General features: G+C 36.0%; 1 protein-coding gene across 5 annotated transcripts in view; it reads left to right on the top strand.

Annotated features, from left to right (window-relative positions):
- Positions 1-15,640, top strand: part of LOC114141949 (CUB and sushi domain-containing protein 3-like) — a 244,962-nt gene that overhangs the window by 118,323 nt on the left and 110,999 nt on the right. For all 5 annotated transcript variants that reach the window (XM_028012891.1, XM_028012890.1, XM_028012888.1 and 2 more), the window contains one exon: positions 695-811. In XM_028012891.1, the coding sequence (XP_027868692.1) occupies positions 695-811 (117 nt within the window). The remainder of the gene's footprint in view (positions 1-694; positions 812-15,640) is intronic.

Below are 15,640 nucleotides of genomic sequence, written 5' to 3'. Positions count from 1 at the left end.
AGTAACTTATGTTTACCAAAAAAGGCTAAGAAGATACCCAAACCACATGTTTAATATACCGCCAATGCCATGTAGAACAGCCTTCCAGTATAGTCTCAAGTTTTTACCAGTTCTACCTCTGACAATTGTCTAATGCAAAACATGGATCCATTTACTAATGTCTACTTAGAGCACTGCTCTCACAGCTGCAAAATTGGGCACCGTTCATCTTATATTTTAGAGTTGTCCTTTAGGTATTCCTGTGGTTTGTTTTTTATCTCTGCTTTGGGTCATTTTGTTGAAATGTCGACATTTACTTAGGATATGTGTATAAATCCTATTCTGTTTGATTTGACCAGACTTTATGAATAAATAATAACTTATCTACAGCATGTTTAGTTTCACACCATCATGAAAAAAGTGTGTACCCCGGTAGGATCAACTCATCCAGGTATACGCAGCTCACCCTGTACTCATAAAAATGTCTCTAAAACATTTCTGAAAACTGTTATCACTGTGCTGGCAAGTATATTTGTCAGCAGCTTAACATTAAAAGGGTTTTCTTCTTTTAAACTCTTTTCTCTAACTGCTGACGTTGTATTCTTCCAAATAGAAATTGCATTCAGTTTATTCCCTTTTCTCCCAGGATATTATAACATAACTATTTGACATTAGTTAAATTTGCCTTTGTGTTTCTTGTTTCTTGTCCCTGTAGCTCCCTGTGGAGGTCACTTTACTGGTTTAGAGGGAACTGTTCTCTCCCCAAACTACCCACATAATTACACTAGAGGTCAGAGCTGTGTCTATGACATCTTTGTCCCGGGAGACTTCGGTAAGCATTTTAAGCATTATTTGCATGAAGTTCTAGAGAAATGATGTTGACCTGTTTCTGTCCATTTTTATGTGGTAAAGTTGTAAAGGGGCATGTTTACTTCAGACCTGAAGCAAAAATATTTAACTTCCAGAGGTAATTTTGTGGAGGGTTTTATGAAGTTTGTCTAATAAGGATCAGGTATATTATATGAGAAAATACAAGCTTACTGTCAAATGTGGTTACAGGTGACAAGGAATTACCAATCAAAACATCCGGGCTTACATTATTTATTACTCTGGAGAGGTTAATTTGTGCATTTCCCGTGTTTGATGCTAACAGCCATTTACATTCAAGTGAATGTTTTATCCTCTGCTGAAGTATCTGTTATTCAATCTGTCTAATCTTAACTATTATTTACAAAGTGATTCTTTTAGGGTCAAGTTGATGGAAAACATTAGCTGCTGGTATATGACAAATGAAATCTCTGTTGGTACTTAGTTACTTTGAATGTGATATGTGTGATTCTCAGTCACTGTTCATCATGGATATGCTTGAATCAGAGCAAACAATTGTAAATGTTAACATGAAAAATGGTCTTCTCAGCAGGAGTCGTAGAAAGATGGGTCAAACCGCAAATGTTTTGTCCAAATACATGGAGCAGAGAAATTGTCATCTGATTGGGGCATATTTGCTTATCTAAAATTTTGCAAAGATCCCATGAAGACCTTGACAACAGTCCCTGGTATACATAATAAGCTGCAGAAATCCAGGCAGCTTTTTATGCACTAAACCCCCGCATTCATGAAACACACATTCATCCCTTGTGTGATGATCCTCTCTGACTGTTTACATCTTTTGCTCCCATCTCCTGTTGCTCCTGGTGTCCGGGAACCCACAGGTCTTTTTTAATAAATAATGCATCAAAATGCTGTCTTGCCTAAATTGCTGGCACAAGCTTAATGGTGTGTGGAATTTGCCAAGCAATATTCCCACCTGTGCCTCTGACTTTTCTTTTTGGGGATGTGCTGTAGAAACTGAAGCTATTGATGATGAGCAAGGCAGCTGTGATGTGGCTTGATTGAAATGCTCTCTGAACAACCGGGATTCACATCCCAGTTGGAGCAAAGTAACAGTGTTGGGTTGGAAATGAAAGCATGATGTGAATGTTTATATCACGTGGTCTTATTTAGAGGGTAATGCATCGAGCTTTTTTAATCAAGATAAAACCAAATAAATGCATGGTTTGGAAGGGGAAAAAAACCATAAGCCTTATAAAGAAACTATTTTGGTATTTTATCCTTCAATAAAGTTATGAATAACATAAAAATTCCATATATTTGCATTTTAGAAAATAATATCTATTGAAATTCAATTCAAAATTTGAGTTATATGGAGAATAATTACTCAGTGATATATTTTAAACATTTCCTTCTGTTGGTTTCGATGATTACTGCATAGAAATAATGAAAGTGGTTTTTGAATATCATATAAAACCACTGAAAATGTGTTTTTAATCATTGTCAAGTTAATGCTTCCTCCTACAAAAGCAGTAATCCAATGAATGTTGATACATAAGTGCTCATATCCAAGCATATTATTAGAAAGTTGAGTGGAAGAAAAGTGTGGTAGAAAAAGGTACTTGAGTAACGGGGGATAAAAGCTTACCTTGAGAGAATTGTGCTTAAATACAAAGAACATGAACCAGAGACAACGTTAGAAGCCTCTTATCTGGGCTAATGCAGCAAAGAATTGAACTGTTTATCTATGATTCAAAGTCCTTTTTGAAAGTAAATTTAGCATTTCATTTTGAAATCGAGGTCCTAGAGTGTGGGTGAAGAGTACAGAGGCACAGAATGCAAGTTGTTTGAGGTTCAGAGCCTCCGGTGAGGAACAACGTCACCTGCTGCTGTTTGTCCACTAAGTTTTATCCACAGTCAGTGCAGCCATCTAATTGGACATATTGAAGCACTTCAGGCTTTCCTCTTCCGACAAGCTTTGTTGTGCCTCTAACTTCATTTTCCAGCAAGGTTTGTGACATTGCCCACACTGGCAAAAGTACCAATCTCTAGTTTAGAACACAGCGTCCTCTGCTTGATTGGACAGTGAAATTGCGTTTGCGAAACTGTTGTTATATAGACAAGAGACATCAGAACCCAAAATACAGAGATGAAGGGCATCAAAACAACTTGTTTCTCTAACACCACGGTGAAGCCAGAGGCTGATGTCACTGTGTGAACTTTACAATACATGGATATACTCTTCTGTAGGCTGACATTTCTGTATCAAAAAATGGTTTTCTTCCTCTTGGCATTTGTATTTATTTTGTTTTACTCCATTATGTGTGTCTTTTATAGTATAAAGACCTGAGATCTACGTACATACAAACCAGAGCAGTAAAGTTGGTACTTTTAACCTCCAGATAGGGCCCATTGAGGAAAAATTATGTCCTCTCTGTCGCAGCTTGACAGTAGACAATCAGCTTTAGGCAGTATTATAAAAGGAATCACATTTCAGTGTCTCGTATACAGGTGATTGAAATTTGTAACCGCCCAGGGTATAGTGTCGGATGTGTGTCATATTCTGTCCTTCATATGATCTGTGGCATACCATAATCCTTTGAGACATTGTGTCAGCTTGGTTGCAGTTTCAGAAAAAAATATCATCTCCTGACTCTGCTTCAGTGACCTGAGGGATATATACAGGGTTGAGGGTTAAATCATTATGTGAGTCTATTTCTTTTGAGATCACAGTGTCTTTGGAATAAGTCTGCCAACTGATTACATGATCATTTCAGAACATGAAATTATAATGCAAGCTCTGAAGCCTTTACTTTGAGTTGTGTTAGAGTTTGCATATAATTTATTTAGCTTCACCACACAACTCACTAATCTCTGGATGTGTTCTTTAAGGTTGCAGATTTTCTTAATTGGAGATCACAAACGCTGAAGAAGCAAATGAGATTTTAAGAGTGTAATTTGGGTTTTTTCATAACATTCGCTACTCTGGAAAGTTAATTGACAACGTATGCAGTATTGCATGGGAAATCATGGCCTTTAGAGCTTTTGCTAAAAAAAAATGAAAAGAAACAAAACACTTTCCTAAGTGTTGTATGTTGTGTTTTTGATTTTTTTCACAAAAATCAGACCTAAAGAATTACAACTTTGGTGCTTTTTTTGATAATTTGGTCCCAAGATGAAGCTACATCTCTTTCTATTTTACATATTAAACTATGTTTTTAGGCTATTTGTAGCTAGTTTAGGGTATTTCCTGCTTGTGTCTGTGTCTCACCCTCCCGCTGTCTTTTAAAATGTACATTATATTGGCCTCTTGTAATTCCAACCTATATATTGAACTTGCCACAATAATACAATGGTTAATTATTGTTTTTATTTCTTTGGTAGCTGCATTATAATTGTTTTATTTTATTATGACTACAGTGGTTGTGATCAGAGGACCAGAGTAACAAACAGCTTTAAATCTGTGCTTGAGTGTTTGTGAGACCTTTCATTGAATCATAAACATATTGCTAACTACAAAACAACATAAAACATTGGTTTTGGATATTCTTTGCAAAATATAATGCTTTGCTGAGAGCACATTCATTGAGGAACTAGGCAAAATTTTACATTCACAAGCTGCTTAAATTAAACTGTACAGGTGTAAGAAACTGACTCAATTAGTAGAACTGCTTAAATAGGGATGGGGTGGATTCTGTTGAGTTTAAAGTGATTGCTCCAGGTTGTGAAATCACTATGTGAGAGACGTTCAGTAGAGGTGAACAATTTGGTAAAATTACAGAAAACCAACAGACCAAACGCAGGGCACTAATGCAGGGACCATAAAATATCAATAAAGAAAACAATAAACGAAGACAGAAACAAATAAGAAGAGAACACAAAAATTTACTTTTGAGCTGATTAGAGTTGTTCTTGAATTTAAATTTACTCATGATCAAATGAAGCAAAGTTAATGTTGGAGTAAAAAATCCTTTGACTCATGCGTCTCTCATCTAAAGATTAAGATGTTTTTGCATTGTATTGTCTAGTTGGAAGATGAACCAAGATCCAGCCTATAGCAGGTTTACTACCAGAATTTCCCTGTATTAAGTTGATAAAAAAAACTGCAAATCTTACTTTTTATGGCTCCCCTATGGCTTCATTTTCTTGTCCTCCCCCTTTTTTTTTTTTCTTTTTAGAAAAGCACAATTTGTGAAAGCATGTCTAATAAGCATCCTGTCAGCAGATTATCCCACCTGAATTGTGGATCTCTGCAGCTTCTCCAGAGTTACTATACACCTCTCTGCTGCTTCTTTGACTAATGCCGCAATACCTGTCAGGTTGGGGCGACAGCCTTGGCCTGGTAGATTTTCATTTTGCTGGACCGTTATTAATTTCAGATGGAGGATTGAACGGTGCTCTGAGATGTTCAAAGAGCTGAATATTCCTTTTGTAATCCAGTCATTCTTGAAACTTCTCTAAAACTACTGAACTATGAACAAGAACATTGTGTCGCTCGATCACATAGAATCTCATTAAACTTGCCAAAAATATAAAAATATTTAAGCTATAAATACTTAACACTGTACGTGTATTTACCATTTTGCAGTTGATGCTAATTCAAGTCATGTTAAAAAGGTTTGAACAGTTGATACATATTGTTACCATAGAAGATATACAATGTACTTTCTCTTTCCTGATTTATTGTTTTGTTGAAAATAATCTATGTCCTATTTTAGACAAATATTTAGACTTATTTTATGAAAAGATTAATTATTCCTTGCACTTTTGCCACTTTCCATTTGGCACTTCTTGTAAAAATATATAATTGTGATACCCCGCAAAACTCACTTTTGTTTACACCAAGTCTAGCAGTCACTGCATGACAATTCCATCACATCCAGCAGGGTGAATAACCTCTTGACAAAATGGGAAAACAAGGTTCAATCTTGTTTTGTGCAATGTTGCACAAAAGGAAAACAAATTGATGGACATATAGAAATGATAAAAATGTGAAACAGTGTTTCTGCCATTCTTGCATTTAGTCCAGGACGTTTGTTTGTTCACTTAACCTTCTTTATGAACGTTGATGGCTTAAAAGATAGACCTAACTCTGTCAATTAGTGGGACCTTCTAAAGCAAAAATTTCCAAAGTAAAATCAGGTTGTTTCATTTTTTTGGTTAATTGTGTAGAAATTGTTTCATGGGATATTGCAGACATTACCCATTTATGTTCAAATTAAAGAGAAATGTATTGCGGGTGTCTATAATCTTTCAAAAAAGGTGGATTATTATATGCATTGTTGCATAAAATAATTCCCCATTATTAGTTTCCTCGACTTTTAACCCGAGTCAAATCAAATCAACTATTTTCCAAAGATTTTAGACACCCGCAAAGTTAATTATGGCTCATATAGAACGTTGTTAGAATAAACAACGCATCACAGATTTTTGTGCAGCTTAATTCCAAAGTTGCCCGTGTTTGTCATAATGCTGTGCCCAAACTGAATTTTCTACCTTACCTCATGCTTGATTTTAGAAATGTTTTGGCAGGGCAAATGACCACTTCAGTATCTTTTTAAGCCTTTTGTCAGCTTTTTGAATGTTTCATTTCACCCAACTCTCTTTGGAAATATTCCCCTAATGGGCCCAGGTGAATTAGATTTTATAGACACAACATTTATTCACCTCTGTTTATCTGCCTGAGGCCTTTTATAGCTCCAGCGTACATGTCTATAACAACAACATATGCATAATGGTTGCTGCAGAATGTGTCAGGAGGCAGGACAGGAGCGCTGACTGATTGCTGTAATAAATCTAGGCTGTAACAAGACGGACAGAAAATGAGCAAGAGAGTCTGTTGAGACTGCAAGGGGGTACCATATTCGAACAATAGGAAAGGAAAATATAGATCTTTGTGGAATGCAAGTTAGATGGAGAGCATCATAATGAGTGAGAGATTTATAATGAACAACACAGAAAATGAGAAGAATGAGATGGAAATAGAGTACTGCTGAGTATGATCATAAAAACGGTGACCCCGGAGGCTAGCTGTTGACTCATCAGTGATGTTTGTTGAGGAGTGAGATTATGCCCCGAGCAACCCTGGCACACACAGAATAACACTTCTTTGTCTACATCATTTTATGATGTATACACCTTCCTCAGTAAAATAACCTAATAGGAAAAGAGAGCAATTTATTGCTGCAGTATAGATGTGAAAGCTGCTTTTTGTATGGTTCTCCACAGGTACGTGTCTGCAGATTTGTAATTATACATTCTGCCTTTTGTTAAATTTCTGTGTCAAACAATCCCATGAGTGACAGCCCTAACTGATTTTGACAACCTGCAGTTTTCAAGGTGATGACATTCTGGCAGCTTATCGTGTCAGCGCGTTGCCTTGTTTCTGACAATCCTGCAGAAAATAGCACATTTCAAGTCAGCAAGTCCAAATAATAGTAAATACGCAATATAAAGAGAAACAAACTTATGTAAAACTGCCTCCATGTTTTGTATCTCTCCATTTCGATGACCAACAGCTTATAGATTAAATATTGTGAGTTATTGGTCAAGATTGAAGTTTATTGGACTAGATGCCGCTCATGCCAAAGTGTAGTTCCATACCTTCTGCCAAAAGGTGTAATACAATTGCACTGCAATAATGGGTCTTTAAATATATATACGTCTGTGGCGTTGTATTGGCCCCTTGGTTTTTGTAAATGAGGTATGTGTATGCTGTCACCGGCCAGAATCTCTGAGGGCCTGTACTGCCACAAAGCAAATATGACAGGTTCCTTCTCCATAATTCATATCCAGGAGAGCAAACATATGCTTCTGTTTTTTTTTTTACCTCACCAATCCACTGTGCTGTGAGTGTCTTTGACACCTTATCTGAGCTTTGCCTTAAGGCACATGTTACTAATCCAGTGGCTCTGGGTCAAAACGGACTTGCATTATGTTCCAGTTGGATAATGATGACCTACTTAAGCAGTTGCATTTTGCAGCATTTCTCTTTAGCTTTCTGCCATCGTTTCATTTTTTTACATTCTTATGAAAATACAAATATTCAGTGAAATAAGGAGCATTTAATTTGACAGGCTGAGTTTGGTTATTTCAGATGTCAATGAGTTCATTGGCCTTACTTTAGGAAATATGCTGAGGGAGAAAAAGGATATCTTGAAGCTGTATACTATTTATAAAACGTTTTTACATTTTGGTTAATGCAGCAATTAAGCTTGGAATCCTAATGTACATTCCTTTTTTCTTTTTAGCTTTATCATGCCTTGTCTGAGTCAAGCTTGGTGAAAGGACAAAAAGTGGGCATAATGCACAATAATGTGCCGAATACCGCAAGACAAAAACGATTCAGAAATGGCGGGAGGAGTAGAACAAAGAGTTTGAGCTGCTTATTTGACCCTCAAATTCCTCAGATCTCAATTCAATCTAGACTTTATGGCAAGTGCTAAAGAAACAAATTTGATCCATGGAGACTCTACTGCACATCATATAAGGCTTAGAGGATCTTCTGCTAAGATTTTGGTGCCAGATACACAGAACACCTTCTGAGGTCTGGTGCCTCGACAGATTAGGGCTTTATTGGCAGCAAAAAAGGGACCAATACACTGATAGAAAGGTGGACATAATGTTATGCCAGATTTATAGCATCACCATATATTTATTTCCAATATGATCCGTAAGATTGAAAGGGTTGAAATCCCATCATTATATAACAGTTCCCAGTTAGATACCCAAATAGTAATCTCTTTGACAAACCATATGTTTTCCTGCCTGTAATTTAAGATGGAACATAATTATGCCCAGTATGCATAATCTGTCCAGAGGCCTTTTCTATTTTTGCTAAAATGATCTGGGGTTTATGTGAAAAATTACACTGAAGAGGAGTTAAGTGGTTATTTAACACCTATACAGCTGATGAGTCATACATATAATACACTCTCAGTTCTCTTACATGTACGAGTGAATCAGAAATTAGGTGGGTAGTTGGGATTTAAACATCTGCATTTCAAGCAAATATATTGTTTTCTTTACATATGGTAAACAGACATTACATTACCATATTCTTTCTTCGTTGCCTCTGAATAAGATTCATACTGAGTAGATAGGTTCTAGGCATCACTGTGTCTATACATTTCAACATAGCAGTTATTTGTCTTTAAATGAATATGTTTTTTCCACACTGACTTTCTGAGGATAAATTATGAGTAGTTGGTATCTGAGTCGCATTGGGAGACTCGCTTAAAGAATCCCGGCCATGTTCTCCCGTGCTGTTCACGGTCTCCCGTGCTGTTCACGGTCTCCAGAGTGAACTACACTCAGAATGGGTTCTTAAGACTAAAGAAAATAGCTTTGTTATATTAAAAGTTCACCATAAATATTAACGATGTTCTGTAGCATCAGAACTGAAAATAAAAACCACTTGCATTTAAAATCATTTCAAAACTTTTTTTTTTCTTCCTTTCAGAATCTTGCAGCAAGGCAAATAAGAATTTCAACCATGAGTTCAATTTTTATGTTTTTCCTGTTTGGCAGGGATACAAAGGTTTTGTGAACAAGCATAAATTACACACAGAGCATAATCCATTTGACCATGTTCATTCTTTCACAAGATAAAAGATCACATGCTGCGGGAATGAAAAAGACGTAGACTGAAATAGACTTTGCAAGATTATGATGTCATTTCTCTTCTTGCAATATTGTAATGATCTTATCTGCAGCACATGCCCTTGTTTTTGACAAGGGCTTTTTGAAAGGACTCCATAAACAAAGCTGAAATCATAAAGATAACAGATGAAAAGTGCAGCCAAATTTTTTTTATGTGTTACAGTTCAGCAAATCAGATATCTGTTCCTTTCTTGCTCTCGTTTTTTCTTGAAAGGAGTCTCTGTTTGACTTCAGATCATGGTCTCAAACATAGATGCAGCTTTAGCCATCTCTTCAGATCAGTCACACATTCTTCCTTATCAATTATATGATTCTTGAGTATCCATTGGGGTGAACCAATTGCAGTTTTCTGGCCGATCACAGATTACCACTATTTAAAAAGCCTGATCTGCCGATTCAGATTTTGGACGATATCAACTTTTTTTTGTCTGAAATGTCGGTAAATGTAGCAAGAAAGTTGTAGAGTTAACAACAGTGGGGTGACTATTGTTAACTGCAAACATGCATACATGACCTGGTGACATGCATACATGACATGCATACATGACAGACCGACAGACCTGGTGGACAGGTCTGTCAGTCAAACTTCTCGAGAAGAAGACAGTGGTTGATCTTTAGGCCTTGGCTGAGGTAAATGAGATTATGGAAAAAGATTGGCCTCACGTGTAAGTATCGGTCAATCACCAATCTCCCAAAATGAAGGAAATCGGCTGGCCGATAAATTGGTACACCTCTAGGGCTTTATTTTCCTTTGACCTTTGCCCTTTAGGATTTTGGCTTGTTACAATGCCTGTCTCATTGTGGAGAGCAAAGAAAGGGAGTGTCTGAGCTTTTGAAATTACTTAATTTAAAACTATTATCATTAAAAGACACACATTTACAGTACTTTTTAAGAACTTTTTTTGTCACCAAGGTATCTTCCAGTATATGGAATTAGTTCCTTGGAGACTAACTACATATCAATGGTTCTCTTAGTATACATTAAAACAGATCATTTAATCTCATCTGTATGGTTTATTCTGACTATACTCAATGTTCATTGACTCTTGCTAACTGACTAATCTTTGATGACACACTGCTGAAGTCCGACTCATGACTTGAGAAGACCAATAGTGTTTAAGAGTGACAGAATTAAGAAAAAAGAATGATGAATTAAGAATGATTAAAATTGGATTAAAAAGTGAATGATAGCAGTAAGAGCAGCTCTATGAAGCACATTGATCCACTGAAACTGTGGTGGGAGTAGTATCAAAAGTAACACCAGATAAGACAGTGGTGTCCTGTTATTAATCAAATTAGATATTTTATTTTTTTAAGAGTTTTTACAGCTTTATTAGTTTTAGGATTTTTAAACTTGGGGCTCCATGAGTCTGCCTGCAGCTCCTGATGACAATGACTCTTTGCCTCCCTCAGCTAAGAGTTGGTGCCAAAATAGAACCAGTTTATCAGTGTCCAAATTGATACTCACAGTGTCTGGAAGCACACTAAGGCTAGTTTCTCCAGGAATACCTTGTTCAAAAATATATATATTTTTTAAATTTTAAAAAAGAAAGTGTAACTCCACTTACATATTAATGAAGTTAATTAAGTCTGATTTAATTGTTTTTGGTCTGAATTTCTACAAACTGTAGAAAAATAAAAATCAACCATAATCCAGTTGAAAAAAAGAATGAAATTATGATTTCTGAAACATCTTTTCATTTGTCAGTCATTATGTGGACTTGACTATGACTCAGGAAGCATCACTGTTAAAGCGTCTATCAAACCAAATGTTTCAAAACGTCTTGAGAGCAAATAACTATTCATTCAGTCCCAAACGCTAATTAAAACCTATGAATTACTACTCATTAACTGAAATTGATCAGGACAAACAAAGATATTGCCAGTTTTGGCATCATCTCTGGGAATAAGAAGGATTTATTGATGTATGAACCTGGAATTATTTATTATAGTTTTTATTTTTATACAAACATTTCCACCCTCTGAGTCTAGATATATTTGAATATGGTTGATAAAGATAAAACAGACTTTAGTGACACAACTTGTTTAAATTAAAGCAAAGCTCATGGAATGCATAAATTATGTTATACATCACATTAAAGTAAAAGTAGAAAAAGTCCTTCACAGAATTCTGCATCACACACTGTGATTGTGGAAGTGTTTTGCACTTTTAATCTTACGTTGCTCACCTTAATATCATCTGAGTGCTGCTCACGCACTTCACAATGTATTTGCTGACCAGGTACACCCATTCATTACAACAGTCGGCACATTTTCAGAGAGATACGTCCACAGAATCACAGACTTTGTGATCAGGCTCTCCAAATGGCTCCATGAGCATGGTTTTGATTTTAAATTACTTTACATATCTGCACTGTTTTCAGATCTCAGACCAATAGGACACTTAAGAGACCTTGGTTGACAAACTGTGGACGTGGTGGCAAATATCTGAGGTCACTGTTTGTTTGAACTTTCATTTAACTAAAACCAAGTTTCTATGCTGAGCTGTTTTGAAGAAGTTTTTTGCAGTTTGCTTTAGATCTATGTCTTTGAGCTCTTACTGTTTTAGAATTCATTATGATTTATCTCTCACAAATGCCAACAAACAATAGAAAGCTTCACAACATTTCTCAGTGTATGAGGTTGAAACAAAAGTATTTATACAATGCCCAACATCAAATTCTGCCACGTCTTTGAATGTTGTGTGTTCTCTATACTTTAGTTTTTGCGTTTGTCTATTGAAATGAAATTTGAGTCTTAAATTGCATCAGTGATGCATACATTACTTTTCCAAAGATCTCAACATGTCATTGTTTTTACTATTTTTAAAGATCAAAAAAATCTAGTCCTTTAAGTTTAATGCTCCCTGTGTATCTTCAATTGGATGAAAAAGAATATATGGCGTCTCGGACATGCAACACATGACTGGTTTTGGATTAAAAGCAGAATTGAGTAACGCTTTGAATATGAGCATGTGTGTATTCAAGCATTCATGTCTGAGGTTGCATGCTTTTGTTTACAAAGCAATAACATGAGAACTATCCAGTTGAGCATTGGTGTGCTTATATCACAGAGTAGAGCTGCTCTTATTCAGATTTAGTAAACATTCTTATTGTTAATAAACAGGTTTTTTGTGTCTAGTGCAAGTACACATTTTTTTCTTTTGCTTTTTATTGTGTCTTTGGCATCTTTAAATTTTTCATTGTTACTTTGATGTAATTGAAAATGACATGACAAGAGATATGCAAGGCTACTACCAATGAAAAGGAAGATTAGCCATATGTACTTTTTCAGGATAACCTTCTTTTTACTTTGCTTGAAACTAACCTCTAGCAGACTTTCCAAGGGTGGTAAATTGCTTGTACTGGGCTTTATTAAGCCCAGAGGACCCTAAAGTGTTCACACTACATTCAGTCATTCACACATTTACACACACACGCACACACAAATAATGGTGAGCTACTACATTGTAGCCACAGCTGCCTTGGGGCAATCTGACATAAGTTAGACTGCCATCCACCATTGTGGAAAATACATTTCCTGACGTGTACTCAATTGCAAATTTTTAGTTTTTGTTCTTAGTATTATGATCTTCTTTTTTAGTATTGATTTATTCTGTATTTTTTTTCCACAGAATAAAAATGCATGTAAAGATACGTAACACAGAAATAGAGAAATTCCATGCATCGTTTTTTGTCTTTGTGCTTATTCTAGGACTGACGGATAACCTTTCCAGTATTTACCCCACAGTTGAGGCTGCATGACATTTCAAATAAGATTTTAATACTTTCACTAAATTAAAACATGCATCAGTCTTTGTTAATTATTAATCTTTGTTAATTTCATCTTTTTCAGCCATTTGTACACTGTGTAATTGAAATTAAATAAGACAGAATTCATTTACTTTAGATGAAAAAACGTTTGAAGTTCATAATTTATTTTCATAACTTATGCCTCATAGAAATAAAATGTCACTTCTGTTAAAGTACCTGATATTCAGCTGAAAACAATCATATTGTTGCCTACAGCATCTGGTGCAGGCATGGCTGATGTTCTATTCCATATGCCAGAAATGGCCTAGTGTAAAATATTAATGGTGCCATGATTTTGGGGGTTTTCTGTCAAATCTGTCAGGTTTACTTGCTTCAATCAAAGTCTGGTTCTGTACTTGTAGAAATTTGCTGCCGTTTGAAAGCTAGAATCTATTGAAATTATACAATGCATGAAAAGTGGACCTGATAATGAACTTGTGATAATTCATTCAGCACCAATTTTGCAAAACGTGGAGACGAATAAAAGAGACTCACACAAGGGACATGCAGCTCATGCTGTTTATTACGCAGCATGATGTAGGCTGTAGTTTTTTCTGTGAATTATTACCATTCATAAAGCACCTCTATGTGCACAGACATGCATGGTTGCACAAATCCAGACTTGTGTTGTCTCTAAGGTAGTGATCCATTTTGGCAAGTCTGTTCATTTGGTTAGGAAATCTGATTATTTTCAAGGGCATGTACACACTGATATAATCTGGAATGCTTCATTGGAAATATTTATACAAGACATTGTTTAAATAATCCCTCCTTTGTTATTGCAAGTTCTTTCTCACTTTTTAAAATGAAAGTAGGACTTAATCATTAATTTAGTTATAAGTGGTAAGATTCTCATTTCCAATTTTATCAAGTAAATGTTTTTCAACTTAATTATAGTTGATATTTGAATTTGAATTTGTTTAAAAGCCCCTGCTGAAAAGCTCATGGACAGAAGCCGATACTATGTTAGCTTGGGCAATGTGCATGGCATCCACTCTGGCCATTCATCCCTTCAGTGATTATCTTTTCTAGTCAGCAAATATGAGGTGACAGCTATACGCCTCAAATTTAAAATGGACCAGGAACAGCACATGTTTACATGCCAGCAAATCACAGCAAAGCCAATCATTAGAATAGTTGAATTTCCTGTTTTGCACACTCACTTTTTTTGGCATTAATCCATCAGTACGCTTAGGTTAACTTTGTGCTGTATAAACAGAAAACAGATTAACAAATTTAATTAGACCATATTTGGATGAACAGGCTGACAATTGCTTTTCATCATAAACACATAGTCAGGCTGACTCAAATTTTGTTTAGTTCTGATCTTAATGACAGCACAATCTTTGTCCTTGCCTACATTTTCATTGAATTTAAACATATCCTGAAATATCCGGGCAAGACGATATCATAGTAAGTTATACAGTGGGCTGCTTTACATTAATACATGTGTAAACTTAGTAGGAATTGCTTGCTCAATCTGTTCAGGTGTTTTTGTAAGTTCTGGTTGTTTATGCTTTCTGCTATCGTCTTGTTGATGCTTAAACCTGTAATCTTATGTCAATCCTTTCCCTATGCGCGTTGTTACATAGTTGTCAGTTGAGTTAAAGGTTTCACAAAGTGTAGTCTCTACAAGACATTTCCAGTTTTACTGTCACTTCTTGTTGGATTTACCAGGTCTAACCAGACTCTGCTGGCTCCACATTCTCCTCAGTTCAGTCTGTTACAGTTCTGTCCCTCTCTTCACTTAGATGTCCACAACGTACAGCCGCAGCTTCAATTGTATATTATCATAAGATGCTCTAAGAGGAAGTAGAACTGTAGACTACACTCTAAGAACATGGCGTTCATTAGGGGCGGTAGTGGCGGCAGTGCTAGGAGTTTGCCCTGCATTTGGCGGGTCGCCGCTTTGATTATCGTTCCTTTTGCCTTTGTTGTTGTGTCCTTGGGCAAGACACATCGCCCATCTTGCCTGCTGGTGTTGGTCAAAAAGCGCAATGGCACATTATTTTTTTTTTAATACTGGCATATTTAACACTCAAAAAATGCCAGGGTCATCTTAAAAGTGTTACCCAATTATACAAAGCAAAAACTGTATGCAGCCTTGATAAAAAGTAGTGTTTTTTCTGCTATAGGTAAGAATGGAGGTCTTCTATTTGATCTTATGGTATTTATGGACAGTATCTCAAGGTAGAGCTAAAGAAAAAAATCCTGTCCAGTTTGGAAATCACCGGACCTTCTTCTCACTTTCTCTGATGATGTTTTGTTGGTGTGTGCTGGAACAATAGGCAACAGGTTTGCAGTGGAAATCAACAATATGGATCTTTGCTTTAGGTTCAGAAGTTCAAATATCTCAG

The sequence above is a fragment of the Xiphophorus couchianus genome, chromosome 3, assembly GCF_001444195.1.
Source record: "Xiphophorus couchianus chromosome 3, X_couchianus-1.0, whole genome shotgun sequence".
Lineage (NCBI taxonomy): Eukaryota > Metazoa > Chordata > Actinopteri > Cyprinodontiformes > Poeciliidae > Xiphophorus > Xiphophorus couchianus.
The sequence above is the reverse complement of the archived record's forward strand: the minus strand, read 5'-3'. Positions and strand labels throughout refer to the sequence as shown.